Consider the following 26,566-nt stretch of genomic DNA (forward strand, 5'->3'; position numbering starts at 1 on the left):
CTCTATGCAAGGGACCCTAATCTAACCCGGCTTTGGAAAAGCATGTTTCCTGCACGTAGTTTAGATCAAGTGAGGCAAGCCTAGCCCATCAAAGAAGCATAAACCCTGCCCAAGACAAAGAAAAAGGCGTTTTCACTGGAAAGAACTCCTACAGGCTCGGAGCCTCCTCATTAGAGTTAGAACTGCCAGGCAGCTGCACCTCGCAGAGACCGTCTTTCAGGTTTCTGGCATTCCCAAAAACTTCCAGCAGAGACATAAGGAACGAAGGCCAGCTGGAGGAGGGTTCTTGGTTCTTCTTTAGGCTTACCTCAGCCGCTGGATGTTTGAGGTGATACCTGAGAGGCGGTAGATTCCATCCACAATGCCGTGGGTCTCTATAAATTCAGCACAGCTCTTCAGCACATACGGAACTGCGCATAAGAAGAGAAAAACAGCCAAGTGTTGGACGTAAATCTTTTCTGTAAACACACCACCTAACAGCCCACATAAGCTCAAAGAGAAATACGAGGGACTCACAAGAGCTACAAGCAGGAGCGGTTGCTTCTAAGTGGCAGACAATTTCCTTAGGGATTTAATAAAGTTTAAAATACTTTATATTTTTATTTTTTATTTTTTTGGTATTTTGAGTCAGGGTTTCTCTGTGTAGCCTTGGCTGTCTTGAAATTCACTCTGTAGATCAGGCTGGCCTCAAACTTAGAGCTCTGCCTGCCTCTGCCTCCCGAGTGCTGGGATCAAAGACTTGCACCACCACCACCTGGCTTAAATGCTCTCTAAATTTTTAAATAATACTTAATAACTTTTAGTTATTATTTATTATTAAATAAATTAAAAACTTTAAATAAAACACATTTTTAATTAAATAAAATATATTTTAAAACTTTTTAAAATTTAATTTAATTTATATATTTATTTATTACAATTTATTCACTTTGTATCCCTGCTGTAGCCCCCTCCCTCATCTCTTCCCAGTCCTACCCACACTCCTTTTTCTCCCCCTATGCTCTTTCCCTAGTCCCCTGATAGGGGAGGACCCCCTCCTCTTCTATCTGACCCTAGCTTATCAGGTCTCATCAGGATTGGCTGCATCATTTTCCTCTGTGGCCTGGCAAGGCTGCACCCCCCAGGGTGAGGTGATCAAAGAGCAGGTCACTGAGTTCAGGCCAGAGACAGCCCATGTACCACTTACTAGGGAACCCACTTGGAAACTGAGCAGCCAATGGGCTTCCTTTGAACAAGAAGTCTAGGTCCTCTCCATGCATGGTCCTTGATTGGAATATTGGTCTCTTCAGGACCCCCTGGGCCCAGATATTTTGGTTCTGTTGTTCTCCTTGTGGAGTTCCTGTCCCCTTCAGGTCTATCTCTCTCTCCTTCCATAAGGATTCCGGCACTGTGCCCAAAGTATGGCTGTGAATCTCAGTATCTCCTTCAATACCCTGGTGGGCAAAGTCTTTCAGAGGCCATCTGTGGAAGGCTCCTGTCCTGTTCCTTGTCTTCTCTTACTTCCCTGTCTATCCTGTTTGCACTTCTGAGTGAGGATTAAGCATCTTTCCTAGGGTCCTACTGGATTTTAGTATCTTTATCCTACATTATATGGCTAACATCCACTTATAAGTGAGTACATACCATGTGTGTCTTTCTGCTTCTGGAATACCTCACTCAGGATGATCTTTTCTAGATCCCACCATTTGCCTGCAAATTTCATGATTTCCTTGTTTTTAATCGCTGAGTAGTATACCATTGTGTAAATGTACCACAATTTCTGTATTCATTCCTCCACTGAGGGACATCTGGGCTATTACAAATAAAGCTGCTATGAACATAGTTGAGCAAACATCCTTATTGAATGGTGGGGTTAAATACTTTTTTTTTTTTAAGTGTGTTTGAGGCATGGTGAGGGTAGTGGTGCACACTTGTAATCTGAGCACTGGAGAGTTCAAAATTATCTTCAGTTACGTAGTAAGTTTGAGGATGGCCTGGGCTATGAAACCCTGTCTCGAACAAGCATACAGACAAACAAATATAACAACAGCCCCACCCCCAATCTTCATATGTCCCAAGAACATTTTTAACAGTTTAAAAATTCACAGATATTTTCTCTATTAGTGGGTGGTATACCCTCCTTTAAAAGGTGAGAACCCCAAACCTTCCTTCTAGTCACTTATTGAAATGGGTCCTATACAAAGGGCTCTCACAGGATCTCTCACATGCCCACCCTCCAGGGCTCAGAGCTCTGGTGGTAGAGAATGGCTGTGTTGTTCTTTCCTGGGTTGACCTCCAGGGCCACAGCCAGAGTGATGGAATGACACAAGTCTTTTAGATGCACATGGAGAACAGCAAGTCATTTGCTAATTGAGTCCCTTGACCCATCTGCTTGATGTCCCCTTGTGAGGGTGCAGTGAATGGTGATTTGGTGTGGGACAGCCCGACCTTGGATTCCTCGGGGTGACCCAGGTCATCTTTGAACTAACTACGCATTGGTCAGAGCTGTGCTAGTACTCCCAGCACACACCAGTCCTTCCTCGGACTGGACTAATGCCAGATTCCTTCATGCTTATTACACGAGCTTACTCCTACTTGCAGGTGCAAACTACACTGACTCTTTTTCATGTCGAGATAGGGCTTTGGTATACAGGCTGGCCTTGAACTCAAGTTTCCCTTGTGCTGGGCTTAGGCACACACCACTGCATCTGGGTTAGACTGAACCTTTGTCTGGGTAGATATTAGATGTTCAAATCCTAGGCACATTCTACCTAGACACAGGGCATTCTGCTTCAACAGTCGAGTTATTAGCAAGGTGTGGTGGCCTGCACCTGTACTCCCAGCACTCAGGGAAGCAGAGGCAGGCGGAGGCCAGCCTGGTCTATAAAGTGAGTCCAAGACAGCCAAGGCTACACAGAGAAACGGTGTTCCAAAAAGCCAAAACCCCAAACCAACCAGCCAAACAAACAAAGAACAAAACCAGTCTCATGATTGTCATGGGTGCTGAAGGGATCTCACCCAGCCAGGGCCGCTTGGACACAAGGGAAGACCTTGATCACTGAGCTGCAGCCTCACACTACCTAGTTCTCCGTTATGACGCCTTCGAGGTGTCTCCTTTTTCTTTCTGCTTTGAAATAATTTTAAGTTAGGCACTTAGTCAAGTTCATCATACTTAAAAATATCCTGCCCATCCCTCAAAGGCTAACACATACCAGGAGCCTCTCCCTTCAACAACATGTCCTTGTTTTGCCCGTGGCTTATCCTGCAAGACGGGAACTGGAGGGAACCTTCCAGTTATCCCAGGTACAAAGAGGTCAGGGAGTGGACTTTTGGACTGGAAATCTCAGAGGCCAGAGATCACGGAGGTGGATCTACTTCCTGTTAGTGAATAGATGGCGGGGGTGGGGTGCGGGAGCAGGCCCGGCTCCCAGATCCTTCCCCCATCTTTGACCAGAAAAGCTACAGTTCCATCCGTTTTGGTACATAGAAACTTTGCTAAGTCTGTGTGTCTTACTCTAAAGAGAGAAATGGAAAAAGTGCAGCTGGGACAAACACACACACACACACAGAATTTCTGTGGTGTAAACTAGAGGTGACTCTTCCTGCACCACCGAAGCTCTTCTTCAGCTGGTCACACATGGCATATTGCGTGTGGCCGAGAGGGCAGACTTAGATGCCAAACTGCCTTTGCGGCCTGGGATTAAAACCAACCTTGAAGGCAGCATGGATATTAACCTCGTGCTAGGACTGAAGTTATCCTTCACGTAGCCCAGGGCCTGGATGTCAGAAGCATTCTGCGATGACTGTCTGTGGCCAATGTACAGCCCCAGTCCCAAGCTTGCCAGCTGTCCAGGATTCTCACCCTGGACCAGGTAGGAAGGTGCAGGTCTCCATTACTTTCAGCGACGGGACGGGAGTCACTGCATCTCACTACACAGGGCAGCCAAGTGTGTCCCCTAGTGGGTCCCCACAGCTGAAAAGCCACTGGCCTAGTGCAGAGCTGGTGAAACACAGACCAGACGTACACACGCATTGGGGGGATCTTGTCAACATGGCGTATTCCAGTCCGGTTGGGAGGTGGGTGGAGGCAGTGTCAGAGAATTTGCTTTTTGAACAGGCTCTGAGGTGACACGGTGCTGCCAGCCTGAGGTGCGTAGCAGAGGCTTAAGGAGAAGTGGCTGCCTGGGCCACTGGGAGTTTAATCCTGGGGCTGAAGGAGAGGTGGCTGAGCAGTCACCAGAGCATCCTGCTCCCGGGGAAACTGAGTTGGCTTCCCAGCACCCAGAGTGCCTCACAACCACCCGTTGCATGAGCCCCAAGAGATCTGACAGCCTCTTCCGGCCTCTGCGGGGAACCCTCCCACACACGGCATTCAGACACTCAGGCATGCCACGCACTTAGGCGTGTGCACATGGCAAAAACCACTTCGCTAGGAGTTCAGTCTCCGAGTCCCAGTATTCCTTGGAACTGCTGTTTCCCGAGTCCGGCTACATCAAGGACAGGTTAGAATTCTGATCAGGGCCGAATCCTGATAGAGGGCTGAGTGGCTACAAATGGGGGAGGAAGGGGAGTGGCTGGAGCTTGGAGTCAATGGGTTTGCTCTCTCCGGGGCCCAAAAAACTTTGAGTCGCTCCCACACAGGTTCACACAGTTTCTGGCTAGCATCTGATGTTATCATCTCTTCGCCTTGTATCAGGAACATTTTCTCCTAAGCCCCTTTTCTGGTTTGCCTTTGTTTCCCCTGGATCAGCAATTTCGAAAGCTACCTTCTGATCAGCGCAGAGGTTTTGCTCAGACGGCTTTTGACAGAGGAGAAAGCCTTTCACCTGTCCTGTAGCGTCATAGGATCCCTTGGCTCCTCGCATTTAACCAGGCACAAGTAAAACACCGAGGAACAGCATGGCGAGTCTCTGGGATTCCTGACTCCTCCAAGAGTTTAGGGCAGAAAAGGCCACAGCGGAAGCTTTCCATGTCCCTCCAGAAGTTGTGACTCCGTGAATGGCCTCAGTTTCCTGGTGGCTAGGGTCGGGGGTTGATGAGAGTGAGCGCGAGCACAGTTCTGTTTGGTCACTGTGGGGTTGTCCAAGACATTCTTTTGGAGTGCATTAAATTGCCTTTGTGTTTTAGGGGCCCAGGCATGCCCCTTTCCTGTTCTTATCTCTTACTGGTCAGATTTCATCCTTCTCTGGGTCCTCATTCCTGACATTCATGGAAAGTGCTGTGAATTATATACTTCAATTAAACTGTTAATAAAAACTGTTAATAAAAAACAGCCGGGCGGGCACAGTGTTGCATGCCTTGTGATCCCAGGACTCTGGGAGGCAAAGGCAGGTGGATCTCTGTGAGTTCAAGGCCAGCTTGGTCTACAAAGTGAGTCCAGAACGGCCAAGGCTACACAAGAAGAAACCCTTTCTCAAAAACAAAACAAAACAAAACAAAACAAAACAAAACAAAACCCAAAGCCAAAAACAAAACCAGCAACCCCGGGAAATGGAAATGAATTTCCAGAACTTGAGGAAGAAGCTCCAGACAGACGGAGAGGGCAAAGGAGTTCCTGTATTGTTTGAGACCATAGGAAGGTTCAAGTGCCTCTAGTCAGTAAATAGTGAAGCTGATGGGGCACTAGGGCAGGAGGCAGACAAGCTGCCTAGGGAAGAAATCCTTCAGCATCACTGTGTGGGGGATGGGGGATGGCTGCTCCCACCTAGCTAACCCATATTGATTATTAGCTACTACCGTTTTTCCCTGATCCAAAGCCCTTAGCCATCTTTCTATTTCCATGGGTTTCCCCGTTTCAGACTTTTTACAAAGAAGGAATCTTAACAGTGGTCTCCTGGTGGGCTTCCTCGACTCAGCAAGACATTCGCAGGATCCATTTGCATCACAGCACATGTCAGGGCTTCATTCCTTTCCGTAGCTGAGTATTGTTCTAAACAAATTCTGCATTTTGCTTATCCATTGACCAGTTGGTGGAGAATTCAGCTGTTTCCACTCTGTGGCAATTATGAACAAAGAAGATTCCTCTGTGTGCATTTGTGTGTGTGTGTACAGAAAGATTTTTTTAATATTTTTGGCTATAGATGCAGGAATGGCAGGGTAACTCTACATTCCCTTCTTGGGGAACTGCCAGACGGTTCTGCGGAACAGCTCCCACTGGCCAGTCTAGGAGGGTTCCAATCACTCTGCGCCCTTGTCTCGTTATTGTCTGTCTTCTCTGATGGTCGTCCTCCTGGGGCTGCGCTGGTATTTACTGCGGTTTGGATTTGCATCTTGCTGATGACTAATGATGCTTAGCATCTTTTCCTGGGCTGAGTGGCCATTCGTGTGTCTTCTCTGGACACTGTCCTTCGGCTCAACTTTTAGGTGAACTGCTTGTCATTTTGTGCAGTCATGACAGTTCTCGCAATTTTCAGGATATGAGACTCTCATCACATCTGCTTTTGACAGGTGTTTACTTCTAATCAGTGGGCTGTCTTTATACTTAAATTTTTTTTTAATTAAAAAAATTTGAAACCAGAATATAATTACACTTGAAACTAGAATATAATTACCTTTCCCTTCGTCCTTCCAGACCCTCCCACATACCTCTCCTTGCTCTTTTTCAAATTCGTGACCTCTTTTTCTCATTCTATGTCATTACATGCATATATGTATACACACATATGCTCTTAAATATAACCTGTGTATAATGTTATTCATAGGTATGTTTTCAGGGCTGGCCATTTGGTATTGGCTAGCCAACTGGTGCGCTCTTTCCTGGAGAAGGCGATTTCTCCCACTCTCCACATTTCTTAGTTGTTTGACGTTGTCTGGGTAGGGCTGAGCCTTGTGGTCCTCCCTTTATCCACTTTGGCACGCCTATTGGTGTTGCCTCTGTTTAGTTCATGTCTAGGCAGTGATGTATACGGGTATAGTTTCTAGCACTGCAGGCAGATACAATAGCACTGCAGACTTCCTGATCCTCTGGCTCTTGCGGTCTTTCTGCCCCCTCATCCACAAGGTACACCTAGCCTTAGGTGCAGGAGTGTTTTGTGGATTGGACTGGCCTCACAACTCTGCATTTTGATTGGTTGTGGTTTCCTGCAGTGGTTTCGGTCTGTTGCAAGGAGAAGTTTCCTTGATGAGGGGTGTCTTAGTCAGGGTTTTTATGGCTGTGAAGAGACACCATGACCACAGCAACTCTGATAAAGAAAACATTTAATTGGGGCTGGCTTATAGTTTCAGAGGCTTAGTCCATCATAGCTATGGTGGGAAGCATGGCGCATGCAGGCAGGCATGGTGCTGGAGGAGTCGAGGGTTATACATCTCGATCTACAGGTAGCAGAAGGAGACTGTGTCCCACACTAGGCTTAGCTTGGGTGTATATATGACCTCAAAGCCCACCTCCATAGTGACACACTTCCTCCAAGAAGGCCACATCTCCTAACAGTGTCACTTCCTGTGGCCAAGCATTCAAACACATGAATCTATGGGAGCCATATTCAAACCACCACAAGAGGGGAAGACTACACTTATCTCTAGGTATAAAGACAAATGTTTAGATTGTAGTTAGAGATTTTGCTGGCTTAGTAAACTAATGGTTGTAGGTTTTCCTGCAAGATCTATGACTTCACGGGCATTTAATAATTTGTTTTTAAAAATTTATTGATTTCATTTTAAAATCAGTGTCTTTCCGGGCATGGTGGTACATGAAAACTGGGAAGGCCAAGGCAGGCAGATCTCTGTGAGTTCAAGACCAACCTGGTCTATGTAAGGATAAAGAATTCTCGGACAGCCAGGTCTACATAATAAGACCTTATCTAAAAATCAAGCAAATCAAACCAAACAACCAAAAACCACACCAAAAGAAATAAAATTATCTTAAGCTAGCATACAAAGACACGTATTTAGTTATATAAAATTTAAAAACTCAATTTGTCACTGGCTATTTTCACACACATTTACAGTATTCTTTGGGGCAGAGAAGTTGTAAATTTACAACTTCAATTATCCATTGTTTTCTTTTATTGTTTGTGATTTTGATATGAGGAAGAAGATTTATCTCTGATTTATGTCGTCTCCATGCTTCAGTTTTCCATTATCACATGCACAGAAAATGATGCTGCCAGCAACACAAACTGCTTCTTGTCATAGATCAGGACACACGAACACAGTGACACACTGTCCTTTGGGATCTAAGCTATTATTCCACTCAGGGCTTTCCTGGAACTGCCTTAGGACCTGCTTTTAGAAGCCGTCCACATTCAGCTCAGAACTGGAATATGGAGTCTGGGCATGGAAGCTCATGCTTCTCGTCTCAGGACTCAGGCTGAGGCAGGGGGATTGCCATGAATCCGGGACAAGCCTGGGCTCCACAGTGAGATCCAGGCCAGGAATACAGGTGCCTAGCTTATTTGAAGCTGCTGCGTTCTCCACGTACTGTGCACCTTTCCACTGCTGGGCTTTGCCGAGGGCATATTTCTGCCTTGGTCTATACCTCTTCCCCATGGGAACTCCCCCACTTGCCTAACTTGGTTCTGATGTCTTCTTCATGCAGATCTTTCTGTATGAGTGCCTTCTGTCTTGGTGGCACTCTCTAGAGCTGTCCAACAACAAATTATACTTATATATACACACAGGCATATATGGATAAATTTTCAGTTCTTGGATTAGCAGAGATTTGTTAAGTTTTATGACAAACTATATTGGCCCACCTTTGGGAAGAGCGGCTTTGCTGGACATGGCTAGTGGCAGAGCAGATTGGAGGGAAATTTGAGCTATCAAAATGACAAGTTCATAGACTCTTTGACTCAGTGGTTCCTCTTCTAGAAGTTTATCCTATAGACATTCTCATATGCATAATAAATAAACTATTTACACAGTTATTCGTTATGGCAGTTTTGTTTAATAGTATAAGATTTTTTCTATTAAGAAAACATTCACTAAGCCTAGCATAGTGGGGCATACTCACAGAGATCTGCCTACCTCTGATGTTCAAGTACAGCCCCGTCTACAGAGTTGGTTCCTCGTTAAACAAAATAACAAGATAAAGTCTTATTAGGTGAATGTAACGGCATGCTAATACCTGCTCAGTTTAGACAATAAGAGAAAAGATACGCATTCAGATGTACATGAATTAATATATCTGGAAGGACATAAAACAAAGTCATAAATTCAGTCACTGACAGGAAAAAGAGCCAGGGAAGTATATCCCTTCAGAATACAGTGTCTTTAATTTTTTTTCTAAATACAATTAATGAGCCTACTGTGAGCATGCTTTGCCCAGCACCAGATAAAGGTACTGTCTGTCTCCTTGCTGCCTCCGTTTCTAACTGTGCTCCACTGAGATGCTGGACGGTCAGAGAGGGAGGTGCTTCACACGGCAGACATGGCTTTAGGTGGCTTTGTGTTTGTTTTGCAGCATCTTTATTCTACACCGGAGCCAGCCCAGCAAACAGATAAAGTCCATCCCTGTTTTGAAACGCGAGAGTTGAGTCTATAGTGGCGAGGCAGCCTTTTCTATGACTCCATTGTGGTGCAATGCAGAACAGAGACAGCCCCAGGCTGACCAAGTTTTCCCCTTCAGGACAGGGACTGTGAACCACACTTGCCTAAGGAGGACAGGAGAGTGGTCCTTTCTCCTTGACTGCCAAAGTGACAGAAGTTCCACCACCTCAGGCCTGCCTAGGAGTTAAACATTTTACTTAGTAACTACTTAAAGTGTCTTTGAGAAAGCTACCAAAGAATATTAAGTGGCTTTTTGAAAATGACAAAATACTCCTAGAGCTGGGTGTGGTGGTATATTTTTGTAATTCAAGCTGGAGGCAGGAAGTCAAGGGCAGACTGGAATACGAGAAACAGTATCTACCAACTACCACCACCAACAAAACCCCAAACCAAAACAACCAACCATCCATCTAACCATCTAACCAATCAACCAACCAACCAACCAACCAACCAACCAACCAACCAACCAACCAACCAACCAGCCAATGAAAGAATCTACCTCATTTCACATATTAAATGGCAGAGAGAAAGACACATTGGAACATTAATATTGACTGCCTCTAGATGGCGGAGACTCTTGCTTTCCTGAAGAAACATTGCTTTCTAAAACCATGGTTTTGAAGAGCAAGTTGAACTAAGAGGAGCTGGAGGGGTTCCTGAGATCAGGCAACGTAATATTTGCGGAAGCTCTTTCCAGTGATCCCATGAGGCGATTGCCCTCATTAAATAGAAGTGTTTGCCTAACTAGCTGGCAGAGCCTCCAAGGACCAACTCTGTTCTGCCCAGGCTCCCTGGGAAGCCTCCACTCAGGAGCCTGTTCTACGGAGCTTAGGGACAAGGGGGCTCACTGGATCTCTCCTCATCACCTCCCAGCTCTCTGCTGCTGCATAGCCCATGATATGGTGACTCTTAACACTTTGTATCCATTGCTGGGCACTGTGCAGTCCCTATACCCACCTTAAGGGGGAGTATTCACCCTGTTCCAGAAGCAAGGATGAAAGCTCAGAGGTGCTGAGCCACAAGGCCAGCAGGAAAATATCCAGCAGAACACATTAAAGGCCTTAGGCAGACACACACAACAAAACTGTAACCGGTTTTGCTTTTATTTTTTATTTTTGCAAAGGCTGCACATGGTGGCAGGGATTTCAAGGGTTGATCAAGCACAAGAAGTAATGGGACTCCAGCTGTATGGGAAGGGCCACATTAGAGAGTGTGAGTCTGGATCTTCGCACTTAGGGCTTACTGTGTTGTGAGACCAGTGGATAAATAAAGTCAGGGTGGAGGGTGTGTGTGTGTGGGGGGGAGGTGGGAGGACTCATCAAAGCCATGCAATGGAATTCTAATCCCGGCACATGAGTGATCTGAAGTGATGGGTATGTACCAAGTTTCTGAAGAGCGCTTGGTCAAGTGTCTGGCACATAAGAAGCACGTGGTATGTGGCAAACAGACACAGGTATAAACAAAGTGGAGACTGAGAAATAATGCGGCAAATCCCAGGAATGCTGCTCAGACCAGTCTGGTGGAAGGGTGCAGGTAAACAGGGGATTTCTGAAAAAATGATGGCCAGGAAAGATTGCATTCTATCTTGATCTCTACATCCAGGTGAGTCTTTCTAAACACCACCTCGATAGCAGTATTCCTCTTTGCAAACGTGCTCCATGGCTCCTCCAGAGTCAGTTCCAAAGCCAGGCAGCTCCCAGGCTAGATCTGCAGCTGCCTTTAGGGGCAGACTCTGGAGGACAGGACTCAGGGTGTCTCTGGGTGAATGTATTGGGGTAGAGGGCAGGTGTAAGGAAGCACGGTGATGAGCAGAAGTGTGGAGTATGCTGAGGCTACAGAAAGTACCCTGCTTGGGGCCTGGGGTTGGCCTAGTTCACCTTGCACACAGAAGCCACACCTGAGGATGTCTGTCTGTCTATCTGTTGACAGTAGAGGCAGCTAGACTTGTGTATTTGAAAAGACACCCTCACCCCCCATCTGAGAATAAGGCTTTGTTCTTAAAGGATGTATAAGGGAGGTGTAGGGCAGGCTGCCCTTCTACCAGGCCACGGGTGGCTCGTAGGACAGAGCTCTATCAACCCTAAGCACATTCCCAAGCTCCAACTTGTGAAGAAGAACAGATCATTTAAAAGCATAAAACCCCAGCCTCGCTGCTTACAGTGCACAATTATTCTGAGCCACCAGCTAGAGACTGTTTGCAGGAACGGAGGACAAAGCTCAGCTGCTGGATGGCTTGTCCAGCAAGCATGAAGGCCTGGATTTGATCTCCAGCACTTCATAAGCAAAACCTGATGGCTCGCGCCTGAAATCCCAGCACTTGAGAGATAGAGGCAAGAGGTTATTCTTGTCTACATGTTAGGTTTAAGCCTAGCCTGGGCGACCCTGTCTCAATACACACACACACACACACACACACACTTACTGGACAGGTGGCTTTATTGCTACCAGCTTTTCAGGGAGCCTTTGAGTGAAACCCCTTCATGGGCAGTGGACAAAGAAGGCGGTCACATATACTTCCTGACAAACTGTCTCAGGGAGAGGAGGAGTATAAACTCAGGAGGCCAATGAGAGGCGAACAAGAAAATAAATGTGCTTTCTAGAAATGATGTTTCATTGACACCGGTCATCTTAAAAATGAGGACAATGAAACCTACTTCTTCCTTGATTAGGTGCCCAGGCCACTGTTAAATGCATGTCCCTAGGGTGGTGGGGGGCAAAAATGACCAAAGGCTCATGGAACCGAAAGCCTTGTTATTATTTTATTTAATTCTTGTAACAGTGAAGAAGAGGCATTGCTTTTTTTTTTTTTTTAAATATGCTGTCAGGCCTAACAAAAAGTGTGTGTGTGTGTGTGTGTGTGTGTGTGTGTCCTGTCCTTTCAAAGTCAACCCCAGGAGCCAGTTGCAGGTTTAACCTCAGAGCTGCCCGGATGGGATCTTACTGTGGGAAGCATGGAGGGAGCTGACAAAGAATGTTATCCAGATGGTGTTTCAGGAGGACTTCCCTGGCAGTACCATTTGCATGTGTGGTCGCATGTGGAGGAAAGAGGTCGATCTTGGGATGTTCATAATCATTCCTCTTCTTTACTTTCTGAGACAGAGTCTCATGCGGAACCTGGAGCTAGCTGTTTCAGGCATCCCGGCTTGCCTGGGATCTACTGGTTTCCGCCCCTCAGTGCTGGGATCCCAGGCATTTGCCACTGTGTCTGACTTGCACATGGACTCTGGAGATCAACGCTTGCCAGGGCTATTATTCTTCTTTTCTAGGTGGGAGCAAAGACTGTGGTAGGCCAATGAGCTGCTGGTAGCATTGGGGTGTCACTACAAGTGGACCTGAATCTAAAGTTCTTAGGCTTCTCGACAGACTGTAAGAAGTGTAACCCCCATCTGAGGGAAATCTAGACACGGGCCAAAGATGGGCAGAACAGAAAAAGGAACAGCGCAGGACCTTACCTGTGTAAGAGCAGAGCCGAGAGGTCAAGGGTTTACATGAGGACTCAGGAAGCCTGGCTCTCCTTGCTCCACAGGTATCAAGTTTTCAAACCTTCGAGGAGAGCAAGTCACCCTCTCTTTGAATTGTCACAAGAAACTCTGAGGTAAGCCAGCAGAGGTCCTGGGCCATCAGTTCCTCCCAGCCTCCAACTTTTATCTACGCTGGGAGCCAGTTCTGGATGGAATGAGGGCCAGGGTTCCTTTCTGAGCTAAGGTCCCAAGATCTGGGCTTCCTGGATGAGGCTGGGAGGAGGGGCTGAGCACACCTGATGATGTTTGGGTCCCCACTCCCTCCTGGCGCTTTACAGCAAGGGTTTCCTGGACAAAGCAGGACAGTTGTTCTTGTTTGCTCGCTTTGGTTTTTTTTGTTTCATTGTTGTTTCCATTTGTGTTCTTCAAGACTCTCCAACTCACCCCACCCATAATGGACGGAAATTTCTATTGAATAAAACATAAGCTTCACCCTCTGAAGGTTTCAACATATCTGCTTTGGTATGGCTGGACTCCCATTAACCCCGACGCTGTATTTACTCTGTCAAAGTCAGAGTCCTCCAGGGACTTAGCTGTGCATGGTTCTTAGTTCATCTAAGGTCCTGCCCTCTGCTCATATCACCATACCCTTCTTTCTGCTTATTGTACCCTCTGGTTTCCTGGGCGGTGCAGCTTCCTAATGGCTTCCAGATCCGTGGCACTGTGGGCTCCTGCCACGGCAGTAGCTTTTCCAAAGTCAGTTTTGCTGTGGGGGGGGGGGATGGGGGAGAATTCAGAGAATGCGACTTCATCCTTGGAGTAGGCTAAGCCCACGTGAAGAACCACCAGGTAGCGGCTTGACAGCTGCTCGGTGCTCCCACCCCGACCCCAGCATCTTTTCATTTCCTGACCAATATTCCCGAGCCACAGGCAGCCATTGTTTCCAGAACAGCTTTGCTTGGAAGCCTTGGTACCGAGGCCTCCCAGCGCTTCCTGTTGTTACAAGGCTTCTTTTTCCGGCTGAAAACAAGGCCACCTTCCTGCGGCATGTAACCCTTTTCAGGCAATGTCCGTCTTGCATGAGTTTCCCCAGTGATTGAGAACACCGGGAGCTCAACACGCATATTTTATTTAACATATTCTAAAAATTATTATTAGAGGCTTGGCCAGTTGGCTTGATGGGTACGTAAAGGTCCTTGCTGCCAATCCCAGTGACCTAAGTTCCATCTCCCCATCCCCATGCCCAAAACAATTGACGGAGAGAACCAACCACCACAAGATGTCCTCTGACCTCCACACCTTCCAAGCCCCAGGTGAAGATATAAAATGCAATACAAAATTTAAAAAATTATTATTGTACAAGTACTGCAAATTTATTACTGAAAATAAAATCTCCTACAGATGAATATAAAAAAGTCACCAAATCTCATTGTCTGTATTAGCAATGAAACCTCTTCAGTGTTTGTGACTTAAGAGATGTGTCTAACAAGTTCACCACACAGTTAACCACACGGCTATTCCCAACAGTCTAGATGAGACAGCGAGATCTGTCCAGAATCAGCATCCTGGAAGAACAGACTGTGCAAAAAAGGGTCTCCTTAGAGCTGATGGAAAACACAAACTCAGGGACAGTCCCCTGAAAAGTGTCAGGCTCTCCCTCAGAGAATGGGGTGTGTGTGTGTGTGTGTGTGTGTGTGTGTGTGTGAGAGAGAGAGAGAGAGAGAGAGAGAGAGAGAGAGAGATGAAAGAGGTTGGTTAGTTGTTACTCCAAGCTTTTGAAGATACAGATCTGCCTGTGCTGGAGGCGGCAGAGATCTTCTCGACCCTTCCCTCAGTGTCACTCTCTTTTTGAGGGACCCTGAAGACCACCCCTCACACCTCTCCCAGACTGAAAGAGCCCCCACAGACGCTGTGTTCTTCAAAACCCATCTGAGAGACACCATCCCTAGGGCTAGCCCCGACAGCGGAAGTTTTCAAAGTGATTCCTCCAATCCCTGAAGTTTCTGAGCATTCGCTTAGGGTGCAAACCACGAGAGCCTGAGTCCTTGGCTTGGAGGCCCCAGGGAATAGAGCTGAGGGTTAGGGGTGGACGCTTGCAGACGGCATCCCTCCCCCTTTCCGGGTCGCTGGTTCTCACGCAGTGTGCTTCCCAGAAGGGCCACCCCTGCACCCCAGCAGACACTGCATTATCGCCTATAAATAAAACCATCAAACACTCGTAGCAGTCTGTGGTTTGTTAAAGCCGAAAGGGAGAGTGTCATTCAGGCTTCTTTTGGTAGCTTAGATATCAGTTGTACCCTCCAATGACTAGCACCCATCTAGAGGCCCATACTGAAAGGGCCCTGGCCCGCTCCCTCCTCGACTTAATCTTGTGATGTCAGGCGATCTTCAGACGTGATTTTTGCCAGATGCATTTAGGATTAAGGCTGAGAGATTATGATTTGGAAGGGACTTTGTTAAACATGCTTGACTCTGGCCAGGCAGCCGAGGCCCCAGGAAGTTCAGGGCCCCATCCAAGGCCACCCAGCTCAACATGGCAAAGCCCAGAACCGAAGAGAGACTGGAAAGGGCAAGAGGAGTTCACCAAGTGCTCCAGATTTCCTTTCTCTCTAATTTTCAGAATTAAGGCTTAACTACCCAGCAGGCTTCCCTGTGACCAAACCAACACACACTTTGATGGCAGACATAATTCAGGGTGTTCAAGCTTAGACACGCCCTTAGCGGTCAAATCCAATTAATCATGTTTATCTGGTCCCCACATGTGAGGTGCGGTGCCAGACTCCTGTGACCTTGTGAGACACTGCGCATGACCTCAGTTTGCAGGCAGGTTAATTCAGTTACACGCAGCTAGATGGCGGGTAGAACAAAAATGTCAGGCAGAGAGCCCTTGTTCGTTCCGTGGCTGTGGCTCAGAGTCATTGGATTTAAGGACATCTTTCTGCAGAGGAAAGAGAGCAGGCTGCCAGAGACTGCCTCTCCTCTGTAAATACGCAGTCTTCTTGGGGAAAAAGAAAACGAGTCGATGATCCCGTGCAAAGAGGAGATTTCGTTTATTTTCCTAAGGATCTGGTGGTTCCTGTTTGAAGAAGGGTGTAGGTTTGCAATAGATTGTCCTAGGCTTAACTTTCCTATACGAAGATGCAAGCTGGGGGCTCTAAGGGTGTGGTCCCAGCTGGGAGGGAGCAGCCTGAGGCTAGGTGCTGCTGCTCCTGGGAATCAGCTCCTTAGGAGAGATGGTGCATTCCCAGGCCCAGTGGAGGCTCAAGGGGGGACTGGCCAGATGCCAGGAGATGTGACCCGTTGTCCACCTTCAGAATCTGGGCTAGGGAGAGCAGGCAGTGGTTCCTTGAGTGACCACATAGGAGAGACGTACACGGACTGACAGCCTTTATGACCTGACCCAAGGAAAGAAGCCACCGGCTCTTGTCCTGTGATTTGCCAGCTTTCCATGATCCCACTTATGGATCTTCTGTAACGGTATCTAAGCTTCTGGGAAGGGGGCAGAACAAGGGGCAAAGAAGTGGTTGTTCAGGTCCTCTGCCCCAGACAAACCGTGGTCCTATCCCACCCTCTCCTCAAAGGCTGCCCAGGTTCATTTACTACCAAAGACTTCTTGGCGCCTACTCTGCGCATAGAGACGAAGTACTAGGTAGCAAGGACACAGCCAGGAGCTATGTCTGGAGCCCTAAGAGTCCTTATGAGCTGGAGCCCTCACCTTCAGGGAGGGATCATGTCTTGTACATAAATCTTTCTCTAGCTTCTAGGGAAGCAGATGAGTTCTGGAGCCAATAGGTCTGGGCTTTAATCCTCCCACTGTTGCTTCCTACGAGGGAGGTCAGGACAGGTATTATTCTACAGTTAGGATGCCATCATCTGATTTTGCAGGGGGGTGGGGGTCCAGTTTATGATAGTTTTCTTTCACTTTAAAAAATTTATTTGGAGTAAAGAAATTATATGGCGACCTTACTAAGAAGGTTTGGTTTGCTTGTTTATAAATTGGAGTTTAATAATAAATATTTATCTAAGGGTACTTGTGGGATTTGGGGAAAATGCTTAGAACAGTGTTTTAGTCCACAGCCAGACATTACTCAGGGGTGGGGGGGTATAGGAGAGAGACAGAGAGAGAGAGAGACTCTTTGTAATACACAGCTCTAAAAGAAGCATCTCCACCAAATCCCCTCCTTTAGAGCTCAGGGAACCTGGTAGAAGAGGAGGTAGAAAGACTGTAAGAGCCTGAGGGGATGGTGGACATCAAAAGAACAAGGACCTCTGAATCAACTAAGCAAGGCTCCTATGGGCTCCCGGAGACTGAAGCTGCAAGCACAGGCCTACATGGGCCTGCACCAGGTCCTCTGTGGACATATTACAGTTTTCAGCTTAATATTTTTATGGGACTCCTGAGTGTGTGAAATGAGTCTACGATTCTTGCACCTGCCTTGGGCTCTTTTCCTTCTGTTGGGTTGCCTGGTCCAGACTGATTGATCGCTTTTGTTTTATCTTACTATATTTTATTTGTCATGTTTGGTTGTTATCTCTTAGAAGCGTCTTTTCTAATAAGAGGCAGAAAGGGAGTGTGTTTAGAGGGGGGGTGGGGAAGAACTAGGAGGAGTAAAGGGAGGGGAAACTGTTAAACAGGATAATTGTATTAAAAAAGAATATATTTTCAATAATAATAATAAATAAACAAAACTGTCTTAGAATCCCAACGATCTGAGCAACTTCCTATTGACGGCTTGCCTCTCTGTGTGTTTCCCTACACCTGCCTTGTCCAAGGAGGGTTTTCATGTCTACACAAAGGGCTTCATGGAAGACTCTGCCATAATGGGTGATCAGCAGGTGGGCCAGAGATGCTGTAACTCACAGGGTCTCAGACAGGAACTCAGGATTATGGGCGTTCCCTCCTTGTTCCCTGTCTGAGTAAGGCTGCCTTACGAAGTAGAGTCTGTTTAACATAAACAGTAAGTAACCATTAGTTTGGTGTCACCCCATTGTTGCATGGGCCTTCTGTTAAAACACGATCTGTTGTCTCCCTGATGGTCACATTTAGTCAGGTACGCAGCATTCCTGGTTTTTAACTATGTCCTCTTTCCCTGAGTCCCTCTCCTGCTTGGCTGCTGTAGCCTCGAAGGATGGATGAAGACAGCCTTGACACCCCAAGCAGGCTTTCCCTACCCATGGGAGCCCCGCCTTCCACCCAGCGTGCTCCCTGCTTCTGTTTAATTTTGGCTACTAGGCGTGTGTTTGATCATAGGAGTATGTAGGCAAACACCTATACCTTAGAAAAAGGGTTGAGGAGAAATGTGCTGAGCTATCTCAAAGTTGAAGGAGTTTACATTTTCAAGTACTTTCCTTCCTCTTTCCCCCCTTAAAATATTAATTATGTGCTAAGCCTGGGCTAATCGTCTGAAAGATTATACACACACACACTCACACACTCATGTGCACACATACGCACACTCACATGTACAATCTAATCAATCATTCCTTGGATAATTACTGCCAGATGAACCCACAGGTGTGAACTGTAACTGTCGCCACTTACAGATGAGAAACCAGAGCTGAGAGAGTTTGACTCCCTTGCCTCACAGCGCACGTGTGGCCTAAGTGCTACAGCAGGTCTTCAGGGCCATCTCCCTGACTCCCAGTCTCACCCCAGAACAGCCTGCTATTTTGCCATGTCTCAGTATCCACCCCTGGCGCTGATTACGTCACCAGTAAATATCCCCTGAGTGACTGCATGACTGAATGCACACAGTAATATAAACAGCCCCAGGGAGGCATGTTCATCTCTGTCGGCTCCTCTAAGAGTGACTGACTAGGTTGTATCTATGCATTTTTAATTAAAAATTATTATTAATTTGTGCGTGAGTGTGCACACGCCTGCATGCATGGATACACACACACACACACACACACACACACACACACACGTGCATACAAGTTGGGCCTGTAGAGGTCAAAGGATAACTTTTGGGAACTGGCTGTTTCTTGCCACCATGTGGGTCCCAGGGATCAAATTCAGGTCATCAGGCTTGGCAGCTTTACCTTTGGAGCCATCTTGCTAGCTCATATTTTTGGTTTTGAAAATTTTTCAAAGCAATGTTTTCGGAGACGGTCTAGAGTGTCCTTGAACTTGAAGCAATCCTCCTGCCTCAGCTTCTCGAGAGTGGGGTTTCGGGTCGGAGTAGTTTGTGATGAGATGCTTCGCGTCTGCTACTTTTGCGACGATGTTTGGTGTGCTGCGTGTTTTGCTTGCAGCTCCTGTGCCATAGTCTATGTTCCTATCTACTTCACTAACACTCTCCTCTGTAATTCAGGATCCATGGGGGGGAGGGGGAGGGGGGTAGAAACCATCCTTTTGGGATTCTTAACTCAGAGCCCCTGGCTGGTCCTTCCATTTTTAAGGGTTTTTACGGAGACACGTTCTGACCATCAATTTCATGCGAAACAGCGGTAACCACGATCTCAGCACAGTTCTGAGCATCCCATTGAGAAACTTATTTCTTCTTTTGATCTTGCTGTACATTTGGTATTGATTTTGTGTGTGTGTGTGTGTGTGTGTGTGTGTGTGTTTCCATTTACACATGAATGACCTCAGTCTGGTTTTAGCTAGGACTGGAAGAAGATGCAGAGCCTCAAAATCCCTGAAGCTGTGGCCTTGGTGACAGCTGCTTTTTCAAAGCCTGGACAGTTTTGTACACATTCTGTTTCGCACACGCACAGAGTCCAAAGACATCGGGGTACAAAACAGAAGGTCTACTTTGCAGAAGTGTGACAGTGAATATGAAGAGCAAAAGCCCGCCACCATCTTGAGAAAGAAGCCGAGGGACCGAGTTGGTTATAAGCTGGGATGTCAGGTCTGGGGCGGTTTTGATCAACATCCCAAGAGTGTTTACAACTCCCCAGTCTCTTCACAGAAAGTGAGAGGACCTCTGGGAGGTCCTGGAAAGTCTCGGGGATTGACTCGCAGATTTCTGGTTGTCTCATGACTCATGATAACGGGGATGGGCTTTTCCCTAGGGCAAGGGGTTAGCCATGGCAGAGCGGTCCCATAGAGGGCATCACAAGGGAGGCCAAGCATAAGCAGACAAGGAAGGACTGGATGCAGGCAACGGTCACAAGTTATGAAACAATTAGGCATAAAGCTAATTGTTTTTCTAATTCTAATTCTGTCCTAGATTTTTTTCTGAGTTTGGTGGTGGATAAATGCTGAAACATATTCAATACTAAAAGCGCAAAATTTAAGGAGAAGCTCCACAGTTTCTGTTCTGTATGCCTAATCCATATAGAAGTTAACTGAGTTGGGTAGATTTTTTTGGGTCTCGTTAATTTTGGTGTGTGATGTTTTTATTTATTTGCAAGGTTTTTTTTTTTTTTAAATAATAAAGTTCATAAAATTAAAAAAATTAAAAGGCATTGCTCATGCTTCAAGTATACATAGGAGTACACCTGAAAGATTAAGAGTCACGCTTTTCTCAGTGATGGAACTCCTTGTTCATCGTTAGAAGCACTTCAAAGGTTAACAGTGCTAATCTGGGAATGTTTTCTTGTTATCTGTGTGACCTTGAGTAAAGGTCTTTACCTTTAAGTGTCTTAGTCTCCTAGCTATTTCATACAGTTGCTAAGCAGACTAAATGAGTTAACAGACAAAATGCTCTGAACAGGGCCTGACATGTCACGGCACCGTGTACAGGTTTGTTATCATCGTGATCGCCACCACCACCATCATTATCACCACCGTTATCACTGGCATCATTTTACCACCATCATCGTCGTAGTCACCACCACTACCATCATCATCATCACTGTCACTATCATCATCATCATTGTCAGCATCATTATCATCTTCATTGTCACCACCATCATCATCGTCACTGACAGCAGCAGCAGCAGCAGCAGCAGCAGCAGCGGCGGCGGCTTAAGGGGACTATGAATGTGATGCTCTCTGTGCAGCTTTTCCATGTTCCACAATGACAGGATCCTTCTCTCCCCATCCTGATGTCACCTTCTCTTTTATTCCACCCCAGGGCCACTTGCATCCTTGCTACTTATGTCCATTTCCTCTAATGGCTGTCAGCCACACCGCTGTTCTACTCAGGGCGCCTCCCAGAGAGCAGTTGCTTGGTAGGTGATTATTTGATTCCAGTCTCTCCCAGTGATGTTTGGGTGTGTCTGGCCTCCCTACTCCTTGTCTGCCTTTGTTCTGAAATACATTTCTGGCAAATATAACATCCATGTCTTCTCATTCTCAGGTTTATAGTCTTTTACAAAATTAAAACTTTTTTTTTTCTTTCATCAAGTATTTATAAACCCTGCTAGGCACTTGTAAGAAAAGAACTTTTTTTTTTTTTCATGTGCTCATGCAATTCACACACTGAAGGGAAGCCCCTATATACATTTGGGAAGCTCTTTCCACCAGCTAAATGAAAAAGGGAAGAAATGGGATATAAGAGTGATCTCGTACTTTTGCAAATTAATCAAGATACATACCCAGACACACATTAGTAGCCCTGAGAAAACAGCAAGGGAAAATAATACATTTGATAATATCCTAAACCTATTGGCTATATGATCAATATAAAACTGCTCCAGAAAGACTCATTTAACTCCTCCCTGAAGACCACGCCCGTGACACTGTACAGATGCAGTGTCCATGATGAGCGACGAACATCTGGAGGGTTATGACATATCTATGGTCTTTGGCACAATCCTCACGGCACCCCACACACTAAGAATCAGTATTCTCATTTCAGAGGTGAAAACTGTCCACGAAATAGCTTCTTTGTCCCACCACGGAACTGAGAAGTGGCCCAGGCTCTGTCCATGCTACAGGACTGCCATGACTGCTAACTGGGTCAAAATGGTGCCAGTTTTCACAAACACTAAAGGTACTCTAATCAGTCTCCAAACCTTCTCAAATTAGATGTCTTGGAGGAGGTACACTGGGAGGCCCCATGGATCTCCTTTTGTTAATTTATATAGATAAAGAAAAAGAAAAGAAGTTACCCCGGGCTGTGGCCGTCAGAGTTGGAGCAGCTCTAAACAGCCGAGACTCTCCCCCTCATTTTTAAAAATTAGTTCAGCTCTTTTAGTGGAAAAACTACTAATTTCTACATACCAGACACACTGCACATCCGCCACAAATGTATGGCTCAACCGAAGTAAAAACACTTTAGGGCATGAGTCTCACGATGGGTTTAATTTTTATTTTGTAGAGGCTGATGGTGCAAATGCCTTTTCCTGGGTTTCTCATCTGGGCACCCTCAACATATGCTCAAATCGTTTGTCCATTCTCTAATGGGATTGCTCTATTTAATTTGCTGCTGAGGCTGAAAATTTCTTTCCATGTTCTGTGTACTCGTCCTTTTCAGGTTTGTGGTTTGCATACATTTTCTCCTTTTTTATTTTTTAATTTTTGGTGGATTTCTTTTTCATCTCTTAGCAGAGTCTTTCCTTGAACAGAAGTGTTTGATCTTCAGCAAAGCCAGGTCTGTCAGTGCTTCTGTTGGTAGGTGGGACTTTGGGTGACACCTCTAAGGACTTCTTTGCCTAACCATGGATTCTAAAGATTTTCTTTAATATTTTTCTAAGACTTTCATGGCTTTGCATTTTATATTTAAGGCTACGATCACTTTTCAGGGCTGGAGGGACGGCTCAGTGGTTAAGGCCACACACTCGCACTGCTCTCGCCGAGGACCTGACTTAGTTCCCAGCACTCACAGCAGCAGCTCACAACCTTCTGTAAACTACAACTCCAGGGAATCCAACACCTTCTTCTGACCTCCTCCAGTGCCTGCATGCAGGGACACATTTCCACACAGAGACACACTGACATTCTTTTCTAAAAACAACAATAAAGTCTTCAAAAATCTATAATCACTTTGAACCTAACTTTTTAATAAATCATAACCTACCCATTAAGATTCTTTTCTGTTTTGTTTTCAGACAGGGCCTCATGTAGCCAGGTCTACCTCAAACTTTCTCTGTATCTCAGAATGGCCTTAAATTCCTGATCCTCCTGTCTCTACCTTCCAAGCTCAAGCTTCACTTAATCCACCAATGGGAATTTCTTTACGACCATTTCTTGGAAAGGGTCTCCTTTCTCCTTTGCATTACTTACACACTCCTGCCAAAGTTGCTTGGTGGAACTGGTGTGGCAACCATTCCTAGGTTTTCCATTCCACTCCACTGACCCACAAGTCTACCCTTTGCTAATGCAGCCTCGTCTTTGGACTGTAGCTATGGACTAGGTCTTAATATTGAGAAGGGTGTTCCTTCCTGCCTTATTCTTTCTGTCTAAGATTAGTCTATCTACTTCACTGCTGTTCCCCTCCCCCACAAGAATCATAGAATACCACTGCGTTCATTTACAAAAAACAAACAACACCAAAAAAACCTGCCTGTATAAAACAAGTAGTTCAATTTAAGGAAATATTGACATCTTTCCTATGTTCAATTTATGAGATCCTTTCAACCTGTTCCTTCTTCATCGTTATACTGACCAGCCAGAGAGAGAGCATAAGTAGCTAATGCCTGTACTTCTCGGCCAGTCAGATAACTGCCTCTTGGGTTGTGTTCCTCTGTTCTCTCCATTCATGCTAAGCGTGTGTGAGCTTGAGCCACTCCAGGCTGCTTCCTTTAACTGCTCTCTGCTCCAGACTCAGGCCTGTTTCACCCTTATTCAAGCCCCTAGACCTGCCGGTTCTCACTCAGTCTTAACAAGGTTCTTCCCGACTTTCTTTGCTAGTCGGGAAGAACCTTGTTTCTTGCCTTCCAACTTAAGCTTACTCAGTGGAAAAAACAAACAAATTAACAAACAAACAAAAAACCAAAAAAAAAAAAAAAAAGCTCCAAAGTAACTGGTTTGGTTTGTATGTCTGTATACAGTTGTGGGTCTAGGACATTTGTCATGCAGAGCATGCCATTTGTTTACTTTTTTTTTGTTTGTTTGAAATAATGTCTCCTGTTGTCCTTGAATTTGTTACATAACTAAGGTTGGCTTTGAACTCTTGATGTCCTGTTTCCCCTTCCCAAATGCTGGGATTACAAGTGTGTTCAACCAGGCCCAGTTAGAACAGGTCATTTATAAGGCCAGTCTGTCTGTGGAACAGGATTATGCTGTTGCAAGCGTATACAGTAACAGTATTAACTGACATTTCATTATCTTATTTTTTTACTTTTTGGAAAATTGGTTAGCAAATAACATCATTTTACTTTGATTAATTAACACATTGTCGTATGCGTGTGTCTGACATGCGCGCATGGGTGTTGTTTTTCATGGTGGACGTGTGGAGGTCAGAGGGCAGCTTTCTGGAGTTAGATCACTCCATCTCCCTTTCTGTGGGTCCCAGGGGTTGATTTCAGGCTGCTGGGCTTCTGTGACAAGCACCTTTACCTGCTGAGCCATCTCACCAGCCCTAAAATTCCGAGTTAGCGCTATGTAAATTCAGCAAAAATAATTCATGTGTGAAGTAAAATTTGCACTTGAGAAAAAAGTTCTGGTGTCTTCAAGCTCACGTCATTTCATTGTTCCAAGTTTTTGGCTTAAGTAAAATACTTTAAGTAGTCCCTCACCAATCCATGCTCTGCTTTGTTCGCTAACTTCACAAGAGTTATTTGAGTGAATAGTATCTAGAAGCAGGGATGCTCAAAGTGTCCCTGCGGCAAAGTCGAAGTATTTACACAGAATGAACGAGCACGGACTTAAAATGAGCCCATGTGTACCAGGGTGGGCTGTAGCTCGGTCTTCAAGTCACAGCCGAAGAGAAGGCGAAGCTACTTATCTCTTCATCAAGTCTACGTATCACCCAAGTGCTCGTAAAAATATACCAACATGCTAATGTTGTCTAGGTAGACATAATTAAAATTCATGGGTTTAAAAAAATGTAACGCAGTTTTTACATATGAGTACAAGTCCATTACTAGGTATGTCCATTCAAAAGGAAAGAAAACATGCATTCAGGGCAGTGGGTTCAGTGCTGGCCTAGCATGCACAAAGTCCTAGGGATTTGATCCCTAGGACCCCATTTGAAAAGACTCGAACAAACTAATTGCTCACACAAAACAATATAATAAATGCCCATCAGACGATGCAGAGACAACTTCTGGCCTATCAGCACAGAAGACAATTCCACTATAAGAGGATTTAAGAACCAATGCACGCTTCAGCACACACACACTTTGAAAATATTACGTTATGGGCAAGAAGTCACATCTGAAAAATCAATCACACAAGATACGTAACATAATATGTAACACAGTAATGTCAGTCATGTGACATATCCAGGGTAGGGAACTCGACAGAGATGGCTAGAATATCGGTAGTCCCCTAGGACCAGAAAGAGTAGGTTAGACAGGCAAGAATGGGGTCACTGTGTGGGTCAGGAAAACATTCTGAAATGGCCTGAGCCTGCACAGCTAACGGTTACTGCCCTGTGCACTTTAAACCAGCAAGTTGTATTGTATGTCAATTATACCCGCCCCCAAATAAAAACTTTTTTTTAAAAGCAACAGTAGTTAGCAGGGTGAGAGTTTAGAATCGAGACTAATAAGGTATTTTGGAGACAAGGACTGTTTTATCAGAGTCATTGTTGGATTAGGGGTATATGGTGATGAAGGAAAGTGGAGCCTTCCCTAGATGGTTGCACTGTCATTTTTTAACTTCTTCACAGACACGTGTGTATTTCTTTACTTCAGGTGAGTGGGGAGGCTTTTCCCATCGGTTCCATCTTGGACTATATCATTCTTACAGATTATCTAATAATAAGATGATAGAGGAAATTATTTGCAGGCAGAGGAAAGTCCAATTTGAGACCTATAACAATTTTTGAATAAAAAAAAAATAGTGAGCCCCTGTCTGGAAGAGGGGGGGTTGAGAGCAATGGCGTCTTCTGTTGCTGTGTTTTCCGGAAACCACTGTTTGTGAGTACACTCAACCCAGGGTCTAGATCTCTTGGACAGCCCGTGAGTCCCGTGCTCAGGACCTGGGAACAGCATGCTGGGAGGAATGCTCGCTGTTCTTCCCAGGTCTAAAGCAGCCAGAGCTCCCATCTCCTTCATAACGGTAGAGAGCATGTGCCAGAATTATCTCACCGTTGGGGCACAGACCAGTGCCCTCACAGTCTGGAGCCCCGTTGCAGTGCCACTGCTGTGGAGCCCACAAGTCTTCCTCCATAAGCTCCTTTTCTTCTGAGTCCTTCTCCCCCCTACCCAGGAGAGCCGCCTTGCCTGCCTTAGAGTCTCCTATCCCTGCCTTACTCTGGCCATCCACCCTCTCCTCCGGCCCCACTGGGCTAGGGAAATCTCCGTCTCTACTGTAGGGATCTGGATTAGGGTTCCTAGGAACCTTACTCGCCCTTGGGCAGTGTCATAAATGGTGGCGAGTTCTTATGCTATCCTAAGCACTCTTACTGTTTTTCTTGAGACAAAGCCTCACTTATCCCAGGCTGGCCTTATAGCTGAAGATAGCGAACATTTCTGATCCTCCTCCCCCAAACTCTTGAATGCTAGGTTTACAGGCGTGCACCCACCATGCCAGGTTTTATGCGGTGCTGGGAACACTCGGGCTGTATTGCATGCTGGGTAAATACCTTACCAAGCAAACTATACTCCCAACCCTAAATGCTGCTTTAAGAGAACTT

At 45.8% G+C, this 26,566-nt stretch overlaps 1 protein-coding gene across 2 annotated transcripts in view; it reads right to left on the minus strand.

Annotated features, from left to right (window-relative positions):
- Positions 1 to 26,566, minus strand: part of Arhgap31 (Rho GTPase activating protein 31) — a 110,091-nt gene that overhangs the window by 40,901 nt on the left and 42,624 nt on the right. For both annotated transcript variants that reach the window (XM_060370393.1, XM_060370392.1), the window contains exon 2: positions 308 to 410. In XM_060370393.1, coding sequence (XP_060226376.1) covers positions 308 to 410 — 103 coding nt within the window. The remainder of the gene's footprint in view (positions 1 to 307; positions 411 to 26,566) is intronic.

Source organism: Meriones unguiculatus, chromosome 17 (assembly GCF_030254825.1).
Source record: "Meriones unguiculatus strain TT.TT164.6M chromosome 17, Bangor_MerUng_6.1, whole genome shotgun sequence".
Taxonomy (NCBI): Eukaryota; Metazoa; Chordata; class Mammalia; order Rodentia; family Muridae; genus Meriones; species Meriones unguiculatus.